At 42.2% G+C, this 22,829-nt stretch overlaps 1 protein-coding gene across 1 annotated transcript in view; it reads left to right on the top strand.

Annotated features, from left to right (window-relative positions):
• Window positions 1–2,402: 2,402 nt before the first annotated feature.
• The window catches only part of LOC110489811 (uncharacterized), a 63,764-nt gene continuing 43,337 nt past the window's right edge, over window positions 2,403–22,829 (top strand). The window contains exons 1-3 of the mRNA XM_021562737.3: window positions 2,403–2,710; window positions 3,127–3,219; window positions 5,099–5,280. Coding sequence (XP_021418412.1) covers window positions 3,158–3,219; window positions 5,099–5,280 — 244 coding nt within the window. The 5' untranslated portion in view covers window positions 2,403–2,710; window positions 3,127–3,157. The remainder of the gene's footprint in view (window positions 2,711–3,126; window positions 3,220–5,098; window positions 5,281–22,829) is intronic.

Raw genomic sequence — 22,829 nt, 5'->3', positions numbered from 1 at the left:
CACTGTGCTCTGACTCACACTCTGTTTAGATTGGTGGAAGCAGGGGAAAAGACAGAACTGGCAAAAAAAATATAGAATATATTACATCAAACAATAGTGAAACATAATGACACTTTTACAGCACAATCTCAGGACAAAGTGTGTTAGAAACATACACGGATGTGATATGCCAGGCTTGTTAAGGGTTTTCGAATATGAGTGTTAATTTCCGAAGTCCCTTGTGTGGGTCACTAGGAATGGCAGTTGCAATGCATTGCAATTGATGAGACACTAAATGTTCATTCATGTTTATTAGAACTGAATGTTTCGCCACAACATTCAGCTTGAAATCAATGGAAATGCAAAATGAGGGCTTAATCAATGAAGCCCTTCTCCATTCAAAACAGATGACAGCTGGCTTAAAATGGGGCAGCAGTATGGGATGGGTTAATGTCATGTATAGAACCATACACTGAGCACTGTCCAGGTTGTGTGCAAAAGGCATGCCTCTGCTACAACGACTCAAGCTTACTAATGCTTGAGCCCAGACTAATCTTAAAGGGACTATGGTTAAGAATGCAGTGGGATTTACTGTACATTGATTCTAAAGCCCGCTATAGCAGCGACTGATTGTGTTGGGAGCCATGATTACTACAAGTTTAGATAACTGGCTAGACTAATTTACCAATCTAAAAATTGTTAGCGGACATGGCTGACATAACCACATTTCGGGAACTTGCACCTTGTGTATTCTACTATTTTGATTCTGAACAGTAAGTTGAGACCTCGACTGAGTAAAAAAAACATTTGTTAAAAAAATTAATCATGTATGCCTGGAGCCGGCCCTGTCAACTTCTGGAAACCACCCTGAAGCCAATGTCTATCATGATCTATCATCACAGAAGACAAGCATTGCACTCCAAGTCCTTCCTGTTGCAGATCTTTATTTCATGAAGATGGTTCCCACTCTCACCCCACAGGGTGATATAATATGCAGGCATGTGAACTACAGTCAAGCAAGCCGTTGTCTGGAGAGTTGGTGAGCTGGTGTTGTTTAAATGGTTTGTACAGTATCCTACAAGCTTCCTCTTTGAGTTCACTTTCTCTCTCTCTCTCTCTCTCTTAACTTAAATCACACAGACACATGGTGGTAGAACCCACACAAGATGAATCCTTCATTCATTCATCCACTCTGTGTGTTTCCTTTCTCTTTTTTTTATTCCACATGCAAGCCTTCCTGAGTACATTTTCTACATAGGATTTTTCCTTTTTCTGGGAAGTCAGACTCCATGTTTTATAAGTCGGTGTGATAACCTTTTGAGGATAAAGCTTTAATCTGAAATCTGCTTTACAGATGTTTGTGTTCATCTACTTTGCAGTTGCTTCATTCATTAGTGGCATGTGTGTTGTGAGCTAGAGAGACAGAGACAGAGAGACAAGAGTAAAGATTTTTTTTACACCCTTTGCATAACATTTACAACATTTGTGTGTTGATAAAAATAAGTCAAGAACAAGAAACATGGGCGCTAATTAAAATTGGTTTCAAATATTTGAATCACATCAAAGGCCTCCGTTTTCAGTCAGTTACACAACAGTAAATGAATGACAAATGAGGTGAACGTCAAGTTCTCATCAGTGAATATAAAATAGAAATGACATAATCATATACTTCGTGACTTTTTACAGATTAAAAAAACCTAGACAGATCCAATATGACAATCACATCAATTGAATTAAGCGAAAATGATTCGTCATGGACCAAATTAGAGCAGTCTCTCACTGCTCCCTCCAACCGGTCTATTTGTACAGTATATATAGCCTTACATAAAGATTAACCTGTGTACACAAAGGGGCAATAAATTGAATCAAAATGTACGTATAGACTATGTAAAATCTCTTAGCATCTGGCAGCGACCTAATGCTAACTGAACTCGACTGCTTGGATTTGTTCTACGTTCGCTGCGTCTTTGTATAGGGCCTATAGCCTAGCCCCGGTTCAAGCTATTTGATCATTTTAAAACCATCATAATACAACACAGCACGCACTTATTAATGGGCTAGTAAACAAAATAAGCCATTACTGTACAACATTAAAACTCCTGGCGTATCCTTCGAATGAAACAACCTAGAATAAATGCCAAACGCACCATTCAAACCAAGTTGAGGAGATAGTATATCCAGCAATAGTTGACTGTTTAAAGGTGGTTTTACGAATCCAAAACTATTCCAGGTAAGTGTCCATGGATATATATTGGCAATATATTTTTCCTAAATGCTTGCTCCAAATATCCTTTCCATTTCGGACAGCGCTCGACAGTAAAAATCTCCCTGCTACATAGAGATTTGTAGTGTGGTGCTTTGCGTGAGATCCCTCCCCTTGTGCTGCTCATAATGTCTCTCTCTCGCTCTGTGTGTGTGTGTGTGTGTGTGTGTGTGTGCGCGCGCAGTCTGTTTGTGAGGCAGTTGCGTGCGAAGAGCTCGACATGTCATTCAGAGGAATCCGCCACCTGAAACGCGAGGAAGTGAAGGCGACTCAATTCGGTATAAAGCATCAACCACATCTGCCTCGAGCTTTGAAAACATCAGTTCAGAGCTCTGGTAGACGTTCGCTGTATTTTCTCGAGGAATTATTATTGTTCACGTAGGAAGTGCCGTCTGTAAAATACCCATTCAATTTGAATGACCTATCTAACATTATACTGGAATTAAGTAATATTGACAGACCTTCTTGGTAAGTGTTTTAATTTGATGTTTTTTCTTTTTTTGTTCCAAGTAGCCTTTTTTAAAATGACATTCAACGTTTTATTATGCTACATCAGTTATGTATTTGATGCGAATAATTTTAGCGAGAGTTGGCAGCATAGATTTTGATTTGTCTATGAATTTACGCCTTTCATCATATTTACGTTTCACCAGTGTAAACAAAATATTGACGGTCGTTATAACTGTTGAGGACATAGTATCGCATCAATCCTCTTTATTCTTATGACTTTTCTTTCTGATTACTCGATTTTGATAGCATCACTAGACTTATATGAACTGCTTTAACATAATGTACTTTATGGAGTTCATTCGGCTGTTCATTAAACTTTTTGTAGCCAATGTCATATGTGGGACGCTGAAAACTTTTCTCCATCTTCTCTGTAGCGCACCTGTTACCTTAACGGAGCGCAAGACGATGATACCACCGGGAGACTGCATGTATGCGGGCAGGAAAAGAAGGAAGCCCGTTCAAAAACAGTTAAGAATCACAAGTTTTCTCCATAATATTATATTTGACGCATGTTGAACGTTGTTTTATGGATTTTATGTGTTTTTTTCTCCTACTTTTTTTTGCTGTTGTGATAGCCTACATGGCAGCCAAATAGTAACCTGTAGTTTATTATTTGTGTGATATTTTCGTATTTAAGTAGCATGCAGATACATTAGCTACTGTTATACTACCAACCAAACACTGGACGTTTTTTAAAAACAAAATTAGTAAGATTTGCAAAAGTTTGGACGAATTTAAAATGTTATAGATTTGCTGACGTCATATTTATGCTATTACATATCGAATATTCACATGGCTTTGGGTTGAATTATAAGTAATAGATATAATCAATTTGGATTCATTCATTTTATGTAAAGGTTACTTTTGATATTCAGGTTCTTATTCTTATGGGCATACTATTAGTAAAATCAGTGCCATTTGATGTTTTTTAATGACAGCAGGCAGGAGTCGTTTGCAAATTATTGTGGTTGCTTGTGGTTCCAGACTTTTTCAAAGGTGATGCATAGTTAAAATGACTCATAGGAAACCTGATGGTTTCAAATGTTAGCCATAGAAAAATTCCGTATAGGCTAACCAAGCTAGCCATCAGCTACTGTAGCACTTAACAGTTCAAATGTTAAACAGCAACAACAGGTTTCAGTGAGCTACAATTTATGTCAAATTTCAGAACACTATATAAATAAATGTAATTCAATTTTAAATGAATCTCAATCAATGACATTGCTTTAACAGTATGACGGTTGACACAAATGTGAAATAACCTCCCATTTGGACTAGTAAACAACGGTGGCGTGACTGGTTTAATTGAAGCACTGGGTTTGCTTGCAAGAGAGTCAGGGGGTAGCTAGCTGACTGGGGGTAGCTAGCTGACAGAAATCAGACTCCTAAGGATACAGCACTGTTGATTCAACATACAATTGTAAGGCAACCAGCTGTAATAGCTTTGTGAGTTTCCTCAACAACATACTCAAAGTCACAATCCTATTGCAGCTTGTTGCAGTTGTACATTGAACCAAGTCTCTTTTGAACCAAGAGGGAGTTCAGCTGACATTACCTCTTTTCTGCCAGGGGTCAGCGGTAGTAGTAAGGGAACCTGTTGCAACCACGCAGTGGAGATCTGAGACGGGCACCGCCGAGATGGTTTGGGGTGGTGATTTGAGTCACTGGACAGGCATGGGTGGTGCTGGAGGCTATCAACCCATCTGTGTCTGTAGAGGTTCTCTTAAGGGTCGCACACATCGCACTGAATGTGGATCTCCCATTCATCTACCGATCGTTAAGCGTGCTGTTGACGTCTGACTGACGTCATTTTCGCACGATTCTATATGTCAAATCGGTTTGCATTCGGTTCGCTAGCACTCTTGGCAGGCAAACGTGTGTTCAAGCCCTTAGAGTTAGTATTGATTATCTGACACTGGCAATGCTGTTACCCCCTGTGTGTGTGTGTGTATGTGTGTGTGTGTGTGTGTGTGTGTGTGTGTGTGTGTGTGTGTGCGCGTGCGTGCGCGTGTGTGTGCGTGTGTGTGTGTGTATGCAATTGCTGAATGAAACATGTATGTATATTGACCTCACATATTGCATCGTTCACTATATCAATGTGTTTGACTGAGTCATAAAGATGACTCTAATAAAACTCTTCAAAGAATATGAGTATCTTTTATTGATTTACAAAATGATTCCCTGTTTATATTCTGTTGCTACAACCATAACTCTTGGCCGTACTGTACCCAAAAGCATAGTACATCTCTCCGGTAACAGTTGAGCCTGACAGATATTTTAGAATCAAACAGCTACTAACCCGTCACAATAAAAGACACTAAAATATTCCTGTTGTGTTTTCACCAGGAAACCGGCCACGGTGAGTGAGAAGTCCAACCCGTCAAAGAGGCACCGGGACCGCCTGAATGCGGAGCTGGACCGGCTGGCCAGCATGCTGCCCTTTTCCCCAGACATCATCTCCAAGCTGGATAAACTGTCTGTGCTGCGTCTCAGTGTCAGCTACCTCCGGGTCAAGAGCTTCTTCACAGGTAAGAAGACACTTCGTCCTCCCCCAATGCCTTATAGGGAGTAGAGACTCACCACAGAAACTACAGTACATTTCAAAACAAGACACACACAACACAGATCAGGTGAACCACACTACACTAAACTACACTATACTACGCTGTAAGTGTATGTAGTCGACTGCAAAATATAGATCTCAGTCTGTGTGTATGAGTGGAGATACATTCAGTAGTACATTCAGGAGAACTCTTCTCTTTTCAGGGACAGACATTAAGTCAGAGATCTCAGCTCCTGGGCACAGTGTGACAAACTGAGAATATATCCTCAGTCTTTTCAATAGCAGCCTGGGAGCTTGTGTGGTTGCCTGGACCTACAATTTAAATATCCTGTTCAGGGTCTCACACTTGTTACACAAACTGTGTGAGACACATGGTTATTCAACATATCCGCAGGCATAGTTTTAAGAACATTCTGGTTGTAAGAAAAATTGTAAGTAAATTGACATTTAGCACACAAGTGCATTTGAATCAGGTTATTTGATGTTCATTTGCAATATTTAAAATGTTGGTTGGATTGACGAGGGGTAATCAATGACATGTATATTTGAATTATTCTAGTTTCTCTCCACTACTTCTTCAACAATCAACTTTACTCTCCTCTATCTTATACTGTAACGTTGTACAAATACTTTTCGGGCTTATCATAACTTTCCTCCCCTTTTCTTGTTTTGTTTCTCATGAGCTGTCTTCCGTCCAGGTCTTGGCTATTTCTTATCAGGGTTGGGGTCAATTCGAATTGAGGGCAGTCAATTCAAGAAGTAAACTGAAATTTCAATTCAATAATTGAAAACTGACATCTATTTTCAATGACTTCCCAACAAGTAGAACCGATTTATTTCAAAAGTTGTTTGATTTTCTTTAGCTTTCTATTCAAATCACTTCCTTAATTGACTGCCTTCAATTCGAATTGATGCCAACCCTGATTTATATGCTCTGGACCTGATTTTTATACTCTGCACTAAGTTACACTGAGTTACAGAGTGTCCCTCCAGTAGAGTATCAACCAACAATCTGGAATACTTTAAAGTGGGGAAAGATGTTTTCCTCTCTGCCAGATGACCTGATAATGTTCTTTCTCTCTTTTAAGTCGTTACTTTCCCCTCAAGTCTCTTGTGTATTCAAACAATAGCGAAAACAGGCGGGTGCGTTCCAGCAACATCTATCATCAGTGTGTTTCGAGTGTCTGGCTCTTTTTCTCTCTCTCTATTCCCTCGTTACTCCTCATCCACAGAGCGTTCAAATATTTATGGGGCACTTCAGAAAAAGACCTAAAAACATTTTGTGGGCCCGTGGCCCCCATGGCACTGAGGTCAAAACAAAGCTTTCAGGAAACAGCTGAATGAGAGAGAGAGCCCGAGCGAAACACGTGAGAGAGAGAAAGAGAAAGTGAGAGAGATTGAGAGAGCTCAAATGAAACACGAGAGAGAGAGAGAGAGAGAGAGAGAGAGAGAGGGCTCAAACGAAACATGAGAGAGAGAAAGCTCAAATGAAACACGAGAAAGAGAGAGAGAAAGAGAGAGAGAGAGAGAGAGAGAGATCTGAAACAAAACACATGCTCAACCCCAATGCTTTTTTTGCCTTTATTATGAACAGGGATTCTACCTGCTGAAGGGTGAATGGGGCACAGGGGCAATGAACATAAATTGCCTCATTCAAGGCAATTCCTTTGAGGATGCAACAGCAATCACAATCACATCAGTGCATGTTGGGCTTTTAGAATGGATTGGGGTGAACAGGTATACTGTAGTCAAGTAGAGAACGATTTGACCAATTGACTTGGAGGAAGGCAGGAGCAGGACTGATGTACTCTGCTGTCCTTTTCTCTATGACACTGAAGCAAGTTCAAAGCTCACATAGCCTGATGCACTTCCCTGACCTCTCAACTCTATGCATGGTGGCAACTTTCGGGCACCCTTTAACCCCATTAACCTGACCGAGAGGGCAGTTTATCCATCACGCAGATCACAGGTGCTAAGGCTGTTAAAAGTGCCAGTGTGAGATGATGACATGGTGGATTTAATGGATTTGATCACAGAGGGACCAGATGTCCTCAAAGCAACATACAGTAGCTTGGAAATGGATCCTAACTTCAGTGGTGGGCACAGTGAAGAACGAATCATACAAAGGAACAGTTATTCTAATTTAGCCTGTTCTTATCTGTAATATATAAATACATGCCATTTAGCATACGCTTTTATCCAAAGCCATGTACAGTCATGCGTGCATACATTTGACATATGGGTAGTCCCAGGAATCGAACCCACTATCCTGGCGTTGCAAGCGCCATGCGCTGCCTACCGAACTACAGAGGACAGTAGTCACGGTGAGCAGATTAGATGCTTTGATGCTTAGGTCTATTTAATGAGATCAATTATAGGTTGGCATTAAGCATTTGTTCTCCTCAGATCTCGATCATTCTCTGAATTGAATCTAGTCCGCTCTCATTTGTTACATGACTTCCTCGTAAAGACAGCAGGAATAGAACCACACATAAAAGGTACGCCTTGTGTCTGCCCTATCCTATTATATCGAGTGGTTTATTATAGGCCACGGTCAGAATAGAAGGGTGCCGTCTTCCTTCCCACCACTAGGGGGACTAGAGGTCTCAGAGGCAGGATCAGGAGGGAGATGAGGATGGGAGGTGTACAGATGGGAGGATGACTGGAAAAGACAGAAACAATAACGACATATCTGGTCCCGTATCCACAAAGCGTCTCAGACTAGGAGTGCTGATCTAGGATCAGGACCCCACCTGGCCATATAATCTTAACAATTGTTATCTGAAAGGCCCTAGATCAGCACTCCTACTCTCGGACGCTTTATGGATACGGGCCCTGGTGTCTGGTTTTGGCTGGATCAGGAGACAGCGGCTGATAGCGGTTATTCTCATACCAGGGGCGAACTAGCCATTTGGCATTTTGGGAAATTGCCAGATGGGCTGGTCCATTTTTCACATATTTAGTTTGTCTTATTTGGGTTTTTTACGCAAAATGGTCATGTCCTGGCTAATAATGGGGCCTTGAGGAAGAAAATGGGCTGGTGCGTGGTCCTCAAAGAAGAAAATGTGCCGGTGTGTTAGAAATGCCAGGGCTGATTTCTGGTCCCAGTCCGCCCCTGTCTCGTACCATTGGGTGGAGCAGAACAGAGTATACAGTAGTAAAGAGTGTAGTGTGTACAGTTGCGTGCAAATTTACCCTAAGGGCCTAAGGGAACTGGATAACCCACAGTAATTGGAAAATGTTATAAAATATTGAGGTTTTGTTTGTATCAAGCCTATTAGACCTATTAGCATTATGTGAGTGTAGAATACATACGTGATGCTTACAGTATATACTGTATACAGGTATATTGTTTAATATAGAACAACATATTGGTTACTGTTCAATTTATATGTTAAGAGGTCATGATAGCTAACCACTGTGTAGTGCAGTACTCATTTAAATCAATGCAGATTATTTCCAGTGCTATTGAGGACTGTGATGAGCATGGATGTCTGGTATTTGAACTTTGAATGTGTGTCGACTTGATCCATCTATCATGTTCAGCTCTCAGGCCCTCTCCAAGGATTCTGCCTCTAAGGTAGCTGCATGGTTGGAGGCAGTACAGTTGACTACATTAGATCCAGATAAAATATGGTTTGACTGAGTCGGCATACAATAGAATCCTTGTAGATTCCAATTGTATATCCTCACTGAAGGAAGTTGAACAGTATCCAATCCTGTCTCCCCCATGGGTTTGTGAGTAGTCAATAACTTGTGTGCCTCGACATAATGCAAAAGCTTTAGGTTACAATGAAGCCAGCACTAAACCTTTGCAGACATTTGCAGAACTGGAAGCAATCAACCTACGCTGAACGTAGCTCCTTTCTCTGTGTTTTCTGCTACACAAATCATAAAAGCCCAAAATGTTGCCTTGGCAGCCCCTATGTATGGTTAGGTAAGTCGTATTAGCTTTGATTAGACATATAACTCAGGTCTCTAACCTAGTGGCTCCCAATGTTTTACTTTCTGACCCTGCTGAAGCCATTTGACCTGCCTGTGACCCAATAAATAGACAAAAGAACATGTTCAGCCTTAACCCAAAAGTCACTGACCATGACCCACTATTTGAGAACCAAAGCTCTAGCCTCCCTACCCTCCCCTCCCCTCTGTGAGCGTGTGTGTGTTTATTTGTTAATTTGTTTATTCGGATCCCCATAAGCTTTTGCAGAAGCAGCAGCTACTCTTCCTGGGGCCAACAACAAACAAAAACAAAACAGGAATACATTGATAGACACAACTTTTCAATAGAACGATATACAAGCAACACGACAAAACAAATTATATAAACAATACAATTAAGACATATATGCGTGTGTGTGTTAGAATGTGTCTGTGTGCGCATGTGTTTGTGTGTGTGTGTGTGCACGTGTGTGGGTTTATGTGTTTACTCTCATCTACAACCTCCCAGTGTTTACAGTGTTTTAATTAAACCAGATTACAGCACCGTACGAGTCTGCCTGGGTTTTGGACACCAGATTGCTGTGTCTGTGACAGGACCTATCGTTGGGTCTCTGTTTGTTGTCAGAGCAGTGAGCTGTAATTCCCCACCATGTTTTAATGGCGGGTCACAGCCCTGGGATTTCAGTGTAATTAGTCAGCTCTGGGTTTACACTGCAGATGAAGTAACCGTTCCCTTTTGTCTTCATGCTTCCATTTATTCCCCCCATGTTTTCTATATTCCACTAAGCTCCTCACAGTCTGTCCCACACGACAGGTCTGAGTCCTTTCAGACTCAATCTCTTCAGTCTCCAGTCACACAGGAATGTGCTTAACGCTGTGTGTTAGGAGGGGTAATTGAAGGGTAGATCCAAATGTGTAGGACATACACTGCTTCGGGAGAAAGATAACAATAGATGCATATCCATGGGTTTCTAACGTGAACTAACAGGTTTGACAAAAACATTCGGCGTAATCGTTTTCCAGCATGTTTGCTAAGTAGTATGTTCTAGGTAGTGCTAGCTGCACAAATGTTGTGGGTTCACATGTACAGTCAATATACTATATAATGACTGTGCAATAAGGTGCTCTTGATAAGAGCGTCTGTTTTATGGCTGTAATGCAACATAACGTAGCAGGAGGGACCAATAGAAACCCCCAAATAACTCTGCAACTCCACCAGTGAATCCCCATTGTTCCTGGGCCTCTGTGCTATCCACTATCACGCTACCTCTCAGATGTTATTTATTTTCCGTTATCAGGAAGTCAATAGGGCCTGTGATGAGGATCAGATGGGTTGAGTCCTGACCCAGTAATGAAGGACAGGCCCATCTGCTCTCCTTTCTCTCTTCTCCTCTATCAGTCCTGGGGATCTAATCCCTGCTAACGGCACTGCAAGCTTCTGAAAGGCTGCAGGAATGGAAAGTGGCATGTACTGAAGAACTGGAGGATCGTTGAAATGGTTGCATTGTAGAGTCGTACGATTTTAATCCCAGGCAAGACACTCATGCCATGTCCTGTAGATATAGAATAACAATAACTTAAGATAAATAGTACCTGTGGAACATAATGATAAGTGTGATAGAATAGAGGGATGTTAGTTTCAAGTTTTATTAGTTGTATGTACGGAATGCACATGGTGTACATCGTCCAATTAAATGCTTAATTGCAGGTTCCTCCTCGACAATGCAACAACAATAAAAAATATATAAAATCTAAGAATATGAACATAAAGTAAATGGCTCAGTAGAATAGAATAAACATTGTTGCATAAGTATAATACAGAAAGGCACAATCTATAGTCCAATATTTCCATGTGTACTGGGGATGGGGGGATGGGGTACAGTGTATGAACTGAGCAGTATAATAAGAGTCTGGTAGCAGCAGTTGTGATGTGTGTGTGTGTGTGTGTGTGTGTGTGTGTGTGTGTGTGTGTGTATGTGTGTGTGTGTGTGTGTGTGTGTGTGTGTGTGTGTGGCTGTGTGTGGCTGTGTGTGGCTGTGTGTGTGTGTCTGCTGGGTGCACTAGCCTAGAATTACAGTAAAACATCAATTACAGCCATCATGTGGCTGTGTGATGGGCTGTGTGATGGGCTGTGTAGCTGTGTGACGGGCTCTGTGGCTGTGTAATTGTCTGTGTGGCTGTGTGATGGACTGTGTGGCTATGTGATGGGCTGTATGGCTGTGTAATGGGCTGTGTGATGGGCTGTGTAATGGGCTTTGTGGCTGTGTGATGGGCTGTGGGGTTGTGTGATAGACTGTGTGGCCGTGTGATGGGCTGTGTGGCCTTTGTGATGGCTGTGTGACAGGCTGTGTGATGGGCTGTGGGATTTCACAGCTGGGAAGTGTGAGACAAGGTTGCCACCCACACTCTCAACTCTAAAAGATTAACAATAAGGCATAAACAAGGCATAAAGAAGCATTAGCCATGTCTGTGTGCACTGCAGTGCTGTACTAAATAACCACTTCCTCCTCAGCACCCAGTCAGCATGCCTTGCTACCCAGGCAGAACATTTCCACTTCCATCTGTGGGCTTGGTAGTCAAGCGATGGGAGGATGGCCTTGCAGACACTTTGGACTGCCAGCCAAGGTGTGACCAAGGCTGATTTTGACGACGTCTGTCACCGTCTCTCTTCTTGCCCCGGTCGGCGCTCCGTGATCCTCGTGGCTGACTGATCGGGTTTCCCTTCTGCCCATCGTTACTCCTACGGGGCCATGCACATTGGCCTGGCACTCACCCACACCTCCTCCCTGACACTCCCTCCTCTGGACAAGGACAGGCATAAGGCAGGTGGCTAAGGGGACAAATGGGACCTCCTGCTGCGTCAAGTTTTTTTGCCATCTCTGGTTATATCTGTCACCGAGGGTTGATCAAATACAAGCCAGGGCATGTTCGCGTTAGTGTCTCAGCTGGCTAACAATTATCAATGCAAGATAATCTTTTCATTTTCAATTACTCTGTTTCTGGCCTCTCTGAAATACAGCATCCATGCTGAAAGTTTCGAACAGAGTTGTGAAACCTAATCGAATCTAGGGATGTGATAAATTTAAGCTTGGCAGCAATCTTTGCTTCTTATAAACTGCTGATAGTGCTGCTGGGGATGTCTGACGTAGTCACACATAGCGTTTGTGGATTTCTGAAGTTCCAATGAAAACACAACAATGATTTATAGAGATATGTTTGCGTATCTAATGTACCCAGTACTCAGAGAGCATCCATAGTGCAACGTGGGACTTGAAGTCTGATTGAAGTCTGTTTGAGCTCCGGTCATTCTAAACCGAATCAGGAGGAACTGCAAAGGGCCATTTTGCTGCATGTTTAGGATGCGTTTCCCCCTGTAATTAGATTGGGTCTTCTACAGTCGTCATGTGCTCCCATTAGGGATGAGTAAGAGAACTAGTCTCATCAAATCAAATTTTCAAATGTATCAAATTTATTTATATAGCCCTTCGTACATCAGCTGATATCTCAAAGTGCTGTACAGAAACCCAGCCTAAAACCCCAAACAGTAAGCAATGCAGGTTTAGAAGCACGGTGGCTAGGAAAAACTCCCCTTGAAAGGCCAAAACCTAGGAAGAAACCTAGAGAGAAACCAGGCTATGAGGGGTGGCCTCTTCTGGCTGTGCCGGGTGGAGATTATAACAGAACATTTCACCCAGTGAAAACTGATGGGTTCTATGACACAGAGCCAGAGCAGTTCAGTTCAGTTCAGGTCCATCCATTGGGATCACAATAACAGTTGTTTAGTCTGACTGCCCTGTGCTCTTCAAGAGAGTGTGCTATCATATCGAAATCCCGTAGGGCCACGTGCACACTCCTACACTCATGCACACACGCGGGCGAGCACACACGCACACAATTCCCCAAGCACGCACACACACACACACACACACACACACACACACACACACACACACACACACACACACACACACACACACACACACACACACACCATCCTCGTTCCTTCCTTACACAAACAGGTTGGATGTTCATCACCACAGAGTTACTGTAAATGTGTGGGATGAGGTCAGTTATATTTTTATGCGTTACATGGTAAATCAAAATCTTTTAAAGGCTTCTATATCGGATTTCACGCTTATTTTAACCTCTGGAACATGTGTTTCATTAGATCCATCTGTCAGTGTGGCTCTGTTTTGTGTTGAGAGGTTCAACAGCCTGCATTATCTACACTTTATCTGTGATAATCCTATCAAATCTTTCCAAATGGTGTTTTCCAACTTAATAAAGATGTAGGATCTTCATTTGTTCACTCTTCTGTTTCTGAGAATTTTCTTGCACTGCGGGAAATGCAGATGAACTTTGTGATTTACATAAATGCACTGAAAAAAGTATTGCACTTTTCATGTAGCCTACTTTTGGCAAGCTAATAGCCTAACCACTAAATGTTCAAATCCTGTTGCTGCAGGATTATTTTACCGTGACAATACAGGCCAAAATAAGATCCTACATTTGTACTGTAGTCTGAGGAACTTTGTCAATATTTGTACTTTTTTAGATCAGCATGTTGGCTTCGCATGCAGACTTGTTGACATTGCGCATAGTAAATTCAGACCTGGCTGTGTGCCAGAGGGGGTTGTCTGTGGAAACAATGTGATGTAACTATATGTCAGGTACTAGTTGACATGAAACTAAGGACTGGGCCTTCCTGCCACAGTGCAACACTTTGAGGAAACTGCTTTGGTAAGACATGTCTGCCTCTTTTGTCCTCAGCACTATAAATGAGCCAAGAATGGGGAAGAGGATGGCTACAGGAACCTTAACCTCATGCTCAATGTACGTCAGCAAAATGTCGGGCCCTAGACGTCCTCCGGTTTTTAATCACGCCACAAAGGCCCTTGTGTCCCGTCCCACTAAACTTTTCTACCTTGAGGTCGTCAATCAGGAAGTTGCCCCATACATATGAAACCTCTGGTCAGAGAAGTCCCTTAGCTTAGCACTATAGAGTGCAATGATGCATCAACATGTTGTTGACATGTAAGCTAAGGCTTACAACAGGAGATTTCAGACAGTGAAAGTCTGTAAACTGTGTCAATATTTTCCATGGGGTTGGTGGGCACAGTGTCAAACATGTCTCCACAATATCAAGATACTGTACAGTACATACAATATACACTGACTGTACAAAACATTAGGAACACCATTATATAGACTGACCAGGTGAATCCAGGTGAAAGCTATGATCCCTTATCGATGTCACCTGCTAAATCCACTTCAATCAGTGTAGATGAAAGTGAGGAGACGGGTTAAAGAAGGATTTGTAAGCCTTGAGACAATTGAGACATGGATTGTGTATGTCTGCCATTCAGAGGTTGAATGGGCACGACAAAAGATTTAAGTGCCTTGGAACGGGGTATGGTAGTAGGTGCCAGGCGCACCGGTTTAAATATGTCAAGAACTGCAACGCTTCTGGGTTTTCACACTCAACAGTTGCCCGTGTGTATCAAGAATGGTCCACCACCCAAAGGACATCCAGCCAACTTGACACATCTGTGGGAATGATTGGAGGCAACATGGGCCAGCATCCCTGTGGAACGCTTTCGACACCTTGTAGAATCCATTTCCCAATGAATTGAGGCTGTTCTGAGAGCTAAAGTAGGAAGGTGTTCTTAATGTTTTGTACACTCAGGGTACAGACTCACAACACTGAACAAGGGACAACAGTTGAAGTGTGCCGTAATGTTTTATCAATTAGTGATTGTGACAAGTTGAAGACATCCACCCCAAAAGTTTATGATGTGTGGAGTTGCACATCTTAAAAGCATTTAGAGTACAAATGTTTCATGTTTGTATGCCATGCTGTCTACATGGTTGGCTAATTGTGTAAATGACTATAAGAGGCAACAGAGGAACCAATCTCCAGACAGATAAAGCATACTAATTGACCTTTCAACTGGTGCTTGTGACCAAACTGCCACCCAACTATTGTGTCACGGTGATGGAACAATAAAACCAGACAATGAAGTCATCACTTGAACGTTTATCACGATCCCACTACAAAGAAAAGACTGCAACCCATGTAAATCCAGTACCTTGTGTGTTTCCTGTAGATACACGGTCAGTTATTTTGCACGCAACATATTGCGCCCGAGGGATCCTGGGGTTTCAGCGTATCGTAACAGTTGAATGTCATGTGTCAAAACAGGTCAGAGGAGTTATCCAAAGTGATGAGCCGTTGCTGCTGTGCTGCAGTGTCAGAGAGGCACAGAGCAGAATCCCAGCTAGGTTGCCTGTGGACACATTCTCCTTCATTCCTCATCCTGCTGATTCCGTTCCACTTCTCTTCCCTGTCACCCCAAACATTCTTGAGAAGACAAAGGTCATTCCTGCCTATATCAGACATTTTGGACTTTTGAATTACTGTAACGTGGACTCTTTTCTCATGGTGTTCTGACCTCCTGTATGTGTACATTCTGTCTAGTTCTAACATCTAGAATGATGTTACAGCATGTACATACATTCCCCTTTCTTCCCCTGAATGAAGGATGGGGAGTGTCAAGGCTCTGTGATTATCAACCCCACTAAGAGAGACATTTGAGTCTTTTAGCAGATTTTTTATCCAGACCACCTTACTGGAGCAATTAGGGTTATGTGCCTTGCTCAAGGGAACATTGATAGATTTTTCACCTAGTCAGCTCTGAGATTTGAACCAGCGACTATTTAGTTACTGGCCCAAAGCTCTTATCCGCTTGGCTACCTGCCAAGACACAGTTCCCTCCCATCTATCTGCGTGTGCTTCACTGATGTGGAGCATCTCTCTCTACGACAGCTCCTGACAAACCTAAATGCCAATATTGCCCTTTTTTTTTTGTCGTTGCTTACAACGCCATGGGTAATTATTTATGCATTGCGTGAGCAAGTTATGTTTGCATGAGCAACATAAGTCTATGTGTATGCTTATCATTCCATTTGCAATGCAAATATGAATGCTTCTTCCTCCCATTGAGGTAACTAATACGATAATGCAATTCTATTCGCTGAATTGAACATTCATTGCAAAGAGCTTTTGACCTTGTAACTCAGCTCCATACAATACCATAAAATAGTGTTCACATGTTAACCTCTTGTATGTGTGCAGTAAGGGTCTGGATGGCAAGCTGGTGTAGGTATTTAGGATCCTAATGTCTAACTCGTTAGCCGTTTGAATCAAAGGCGTGACACTCCCTTTGTCTGAGCTGACCTCTCCGCTTGAGTGGCCACTGGCGAACAAAGCCCCCAGGATCACAAATGGCCATAAGTGAATTACCACAAATCCTTATTGAGGGGCCTCGCACTGCAAACAGAAAACAGCAAACTGTTACTGTTGAGCATCACAGAGCTGAGAACACAGCATGGCGGTTTGTTTGTGTGCCCTTCATATGGAACCGAGTGGCCCTTTGTTGGCCCAACACCATTGTTGGAGTCTGTCCTCTGGAATCACAGTCAAGCAGGCTGCTAAGCACTAAGCTCAGACAAACTATATGATGTTCCCCTCCCCTGCATGTCACTTAGGCCTTTATACATCTCAATGTACTGGCAATGAGTTAGATAGGCAATATGTAGGAAGCAGCTATTACTTTGTTTTCCATTTATATAGCAATTCATTCTCAGTTACCTACTCCTGCTGTTCATTCATATGTTTAGATTCATGTTTTTTTGGGGGGGGGGGTTAATATGAATTTGCACTCAACAAGGTCTTCAAATGTTAATCAGCTGTTATAAAAAGACAATGTTTGTTATGACAAATGAAATGTTTATTGGGCTGTTAGATTTGATACTTGTTGGTCTAGAAGAAAAAGAAACGCACACCTATTTAGGCGAGGTGCTGGCTAGCGGAGTAGAAAACTTGAAAATAAAAGAGATCCGCACACTCTAGGAGCTCAGATGCAAACATGTAATTACCAAGCTGTCTTCATCAGGGTATAAGACTGTAACAACCACATACAAATACCTGTTTTCCTCTGTGTAAGTACACTGTATGGTTTGCAGATGTGGTACTATTGCAGCCATATTATTATTAGTATTTGACTAGGGATGTCAGTTAAGAACAAATTCTTACTTGCAATGACAGCCTGCCCCGGCCAAACCCTAACCCAGACAACACTGGGCCAATTGTGCGCCACCCTATGGGACTCCCAATCACAGCTGGTTGTGATACAGCCTGAAAGTGAACCAGGGTCTGTAGTGACACCTCTACACTGAGATGCAGTGCGTTAGACTGCTGCGCCACTCAGGAGCCCCATGTGTAGAGAGTTCATTTGATAACTCATTGAGACTGTGATAAACGTGCCTCCCGAGTTGACGCGGCAGTCTAAGGCACTGCATCGCAGTGCTTAGAGGTGTCACTACAGACCCTGGTTCGATTCCAGGCTGTATCACAACCAGCCGTGATTGGGGGTCCCATAGGGTGGCGCACAATTGGCCCAGTGTCGTCTGGGTTAGAGGAGGGCTTGGTCGGCCGGGATTTCCTTGTCCCATCACGCCCTAGTGACTCCTTGTGGTGGGCCAGGCACCTGCAAGCTGACTTTGGTCACCAGCTGGACGGTGTTTCCTCCGACACATTGGTGCTTCCGGGTTAAGTGAGCGGTGTGTCAAGAAGTAGTGTGGCTTGGCAGTGTTGTGTTTTGGAGGACGCATGGCTCTTGACCTTCGACTCTCCTAAGTCTGTAGGGGAGTTGCAGCGATGGGACAAGAATGTATCCACCAATTGGGGAGAAAAAGGGCTAAAAATGTGCACTTTTTTTTCATCTTTATTTAAAATTAGTATTTTTTAAATGTATTAACCCCTCCACCACCCACCCGCTTCGGAGGACAAATAACTTTTTTTTAAATGTAAAGCTTTTTTTGCTGCATATACACATATTTTACATATTACATTTTACATACACGTTTTGTATTCACATTTTACATACATGGTACTTTTATATATAGCAGTCACATAACAATAATACATTACCAAACATAAGCTCTTTAATCCCCCCGAAAAAAAGCCATTGTTTGACTTGAGTTGTTTAACTTAAACCTAAGCACTTCGGTATTGAAAGCTGTTGTATATGTATTCATCTAATATGTTTTTTTCTGATATTTTAGATGGATAAATGTATTGATAGTGATATTTAAATGTGTTTTGCATGTCTGTCCAGTTTTCAGGGACATATAATCCAGCTTAACACCTTTATTTTTCAAAGGTGCATTTAACCATGCCTTTCAGTAGATTTTGGTAATCAAGCAATTGATTACAACGCATCACCAACCATGGACCTGTTGGCAGGCGTCCGGTCTCCCCCCATTGCCAGTTTCCTATATCAGGACATATTAGCTATCACGCAGGATTTCGCCAATTCGAGATGGGCGCTCACAACGGGTGCACTGTTGGCAGTAATAGGATCCGTTAATGAATAAATCGAGGGGCAAGCTTTTCAGTGTGGCTGTTCCAGCGAAAAGTAATGTCGGGGTAACAAGGTGGCCCTGGGCATGACCCCAAGTTAGCAATGTGGGCAAAGATTGGTGTGGAAGAAGGGAGGGTTTATGGAAAACCGGCCAATCAGTAAAGTGCTGTACTGTACTGGACATTGGGTTACCATGCTGTCACTGGGTTCACCAGCCAATACCTACTGTCCTCTAAATTGATCTGGTTCTATGTGGTAATAGGATTAATTACTCCATTGTACAGTATATGTCCCAGTAACAGTTCAGTACAAGTACCAGTTTATCACAAAGAATATGAAGGGAAGAAAGTACCAGTTCTCCTATCATTATCAATATGTAGGAAACGCCACGACACTGTAACTCAATACAGATGTGAAACGAAGGGTTGGAGTTGAATTCTTCATTTAGTTATTCCAATATATTTTTGGGGGGGTTTAGGGTTAGAAAGCACAGCAAAAATATGCAGAAAACGTTGTTATTTATGTAATTTCCTGGACCACCTGTCTGTGTGACATACTGTATAACACAGAGCAATGGCAACGAAATGAGTGAAGCAGAAAATATTTTCTTGTTGAATGAGAGAAGAGAGGGAGAGAAAGCGAGAGAGAGGGAGAGAAAACAGAGAGAGAAAAATGAAAAGAGAGAAAGAAAGTGAACTGGAGAAAAAAGCTAACCCAAACAACCGTTAGGGGATAATAACGAGTGCATGGTTCCAAGCACATAAGGGAGTAATTGCTCTGAATGAGAAGTGGCAGAGGACAGTTACGACTAATGAATGCTCCAGTTATTCGCTGCAGAACCCTTTGCGTGACTACTCCTTGGCAGGGCTCTCAAGCCCCCAAGCACAATTTGTAACACAGAAGAAACTAAGGTATGTCTTAAGTGTTTGACAGTAAACAGGGCCACGCCAGGCCCTAATGCTGCCGGATTTACAGCCTCGGCCTCACTAGGCTTTTGAATGACATCACGTCGCTCAGCACTGCAGGGAGATCAGCTTTGAGGCTTTAAATGTCTAAAACTGAGCTGCCGGGGTAAAATAAAACAGAGAAAAGAAGCTGTACGTGAGAGATGGGTCGAGAAGAATGTATCAGTAGACTTCTGATGAAGTGTTTCTCTTCACAAGATGGAGTCAGTGGTGCTTAGTGTCTGCATGGCATTCCTTTGACTGAATGTTTGTGCCACGGTGTCAAACTCACCCTATTTCATCTAGATGTGTCTCTTTGAGAACTGCAGTGTCATTTATTATCTGAGCATAAACTAATAATTATTATTTAATTAACAAGCTGGAAAAAGATTTATGTGAGAAAAAAAAACACATTTGTACGCCATTCATAAATTATCCGCTTCAACATTCTAACGGCCAAGAGTTCCAGTTAAACACGTAAAGATTTCATAGTGATATTTACTTATTTATGGGCTGGCATTGGCACCTCTCAAAGACACAACAGGAAATGTGTTTGTTTTCTGTAATAGCTTTTGTTTCATTTCCAAATTAAACAGCCCTCCGTTACAAAGCGCAGCGCTGGCGTTTTACAGGCCTCATCCCAGATGTCTATCATTATAGCAACTGAAATTTAGCTAATCTGAGCTAATGAATTGGGCCCCTATGCCAGTTGTACAGCACTTTGTATTTGGCCACTGTACAAAGAGCACAAACACTCTTCCCCATTGCCTGTTAATGATGCCCACTCTACATGCATCACCATGGTTTTCTATGTAAATTTGTCGCACACCTGAGCTGTCATGGGCACATACTTTAAGTGCCATATCTGAAATAACAAAGTGAAACCATAGTCTAACCTGGTCTAACCCGAGCCTCTAGCCTACTAGCCCACTTTGAAGCAGTTACTGTCAAAATCATCCCTGATCCTGACCTTATTACAGTGAGGCCTAGTGCTACGAATACAGAGCGTATAAAGATAGCTATAATAACTTACTCATGGGACAATGCAGAATGAATGACTATGATATCAAATAATCCAATGTCTTCTTATTGTTACGGAATCCTTGATTTGATTTCGATAAATATCAACTAATACGATTTCACTCAAAAATAAATGACTAAGGGTCGAGGGCGTGCTATTTTCTTTTAACGTTAGTTCATCGAGATGTGCCCCTGTACTAGCTACAAACGGGAGCTTTGCGCAAAGGAAGAATTCCATGCCACTCAAACGGTCTGTTGACATGGCCCTGAGTATCGTGTTTAAATTGGCCAGCTGAGGAACAGTATGTTATGCTCATATTCAGCAGCTGCTGGGGCTCCCTTGGCAGAGCACCCGTATAGGTTGCGTGCGATGCCTGGGAAATTCTCCACACTAATGTACTAGTGTTTGTTTTCATCAGAGAGCCAGTATTAAATATGCATCAACAGAGCAGCACCCAACCCCAATCCCAATTCGGACCTGTTGGCCGTCGCCTCCCACCTCAGACGTTGTCGACGATGTCATCGACATTTCATTAGGCGTTGAATGACACGTGTTTTCTCTCACTCTTATCAGTTTTTCGCATGGGTTCACGAGATCTCCTCTTGGGAAAATGTGAAAGTTCTGAACAATATAATTAAGAATTTGAACTTTGATCCAAACTTCCATATTCAGATGGAATTCTCTAACAAATTCTGTAACAAATTCCCAGTGTTTTCCCCCAAGCCGCCAACAGACATCACACAGTAGATCCACAGAGTAATTTAAGGGTGCAACACAAGAATCCATGAACATGACTCAGTCGGAACACGTAGTAAAGTAAGACCATAATAACATAAATTGAACGTTCCCGTGGCTGTTTGAAGTAACATCACCCCTATTACTTGATACAGTAAATACAACATGCCTAGCGCTGAGACGACTCAAAGGGCATATTCACGGAGACGCAGACGCCCTTTCACAGAGGGAAGTCGGATCTACGGGATACCGATCCGTTCGCACGCAATGTCATTCATGTATTTCCACATACCGTGGTTTAATCACGGCAATATCTAAATTATTTTCAATTATTCATTGCTTTATGGTGTGTTTTTTTCCCCCTGGTTTACATTCACCGCTTGGTAGGTTTTACTATATAATTGTTTCCATTCTAGCCAAATGTCCTCATCTGCTTGCATGCGCCTACCCTATCAAGGTTTGGTACTTCCCTTATGCACTACGCTTTTCTGCGCGCGAACTACAGGTCAATACGGTCTAACTATCCATTCATAGTGACAATAGTGGTAGGTGGATTGTTTGTCCAGATCTGCAATAGGCTAATTAGCAATCATACCACACATAAAATCACTAAAAGCCGCACCAATGTTCTATAATCCACAAGAGGGTTAGTGGTTAGAGCGTTGGACTAGTAAACGGAAGGTTGCAAGTTCAAATCCCCAAGCTGACAAGTTACAAATCTGTCGTTCTGCCCCTGAACAGGCAGTCGAACCCAATGTTCCTAAGCCGTCATTGAAAATAAGAATTTGTTCTTAACTGACTTGCCTAGTTAAATAAAGGTGAGAAAAATATATTAAAAAAAAGAGAATAGCTGACAGGCAGCGGAGAGGCCAGTTGCGTCATTACGCACGAAAGAACAGTGAAGACATGAGACGCACAACTCAAAGCTCTCCTATTGACACAATTATCCTACCTAGACTAGCCTACAACACAATGCAAAAAATACTGCATTTTTGTTTTTAACTGAGTACAAAATTATATGTCATATGAATAAAGGCGCAAGAGCCCTATGAATTTAATGTTTCATTCATTTCTGGGTCTACTGTCGCAGTTTCTAAGGTCTGGGAAGGCACAGTATCACGCCAGTCCGGCTGTATTTTTACTTCTGATGCTGAATGTGCTGTCTGTTGCGAATCATAATTCTCCCAATAATAATGTGGCCACATATGCTCCCGGCAGGCCCAGTTATTCAGGAAAGCTTAACACGCGCTCTGCCTCCTCTCCAATCCAAGCGGCTATTCCTCGCACACCTACAACTTAATACTTCAGTATAGCCTAAATATTTGTCATTTAACTTTTAAAATGTATTATATTTTATTTGTGGCATAAACACAACCAGTCACAATGTTTTAATCTGATTAGGCTACTTCAAAGTCTTCCGTAGGCTACCTGCACACTTCCTCCACTC

This window comes from Oncorhynchus mykiss, chromosome 15, assembly GCF_057628025.1.
Source record: "Oncorhynchus mykiss isolate SJ-2025 chromosome 15, ASM5762802v1, whole genome shotgun sequence".
NCBI classification, from domain to species: domain Eukaryota; kingdom Metazoa; phylum Chordata; class Actinopteri; order Salmoniformes; family Salmonidae; genus Oncorhynchus; species Oncorhynchus mykiss.
This window is presented reverse-complemented; position numbering and strand designations above follow the sequence as displayed.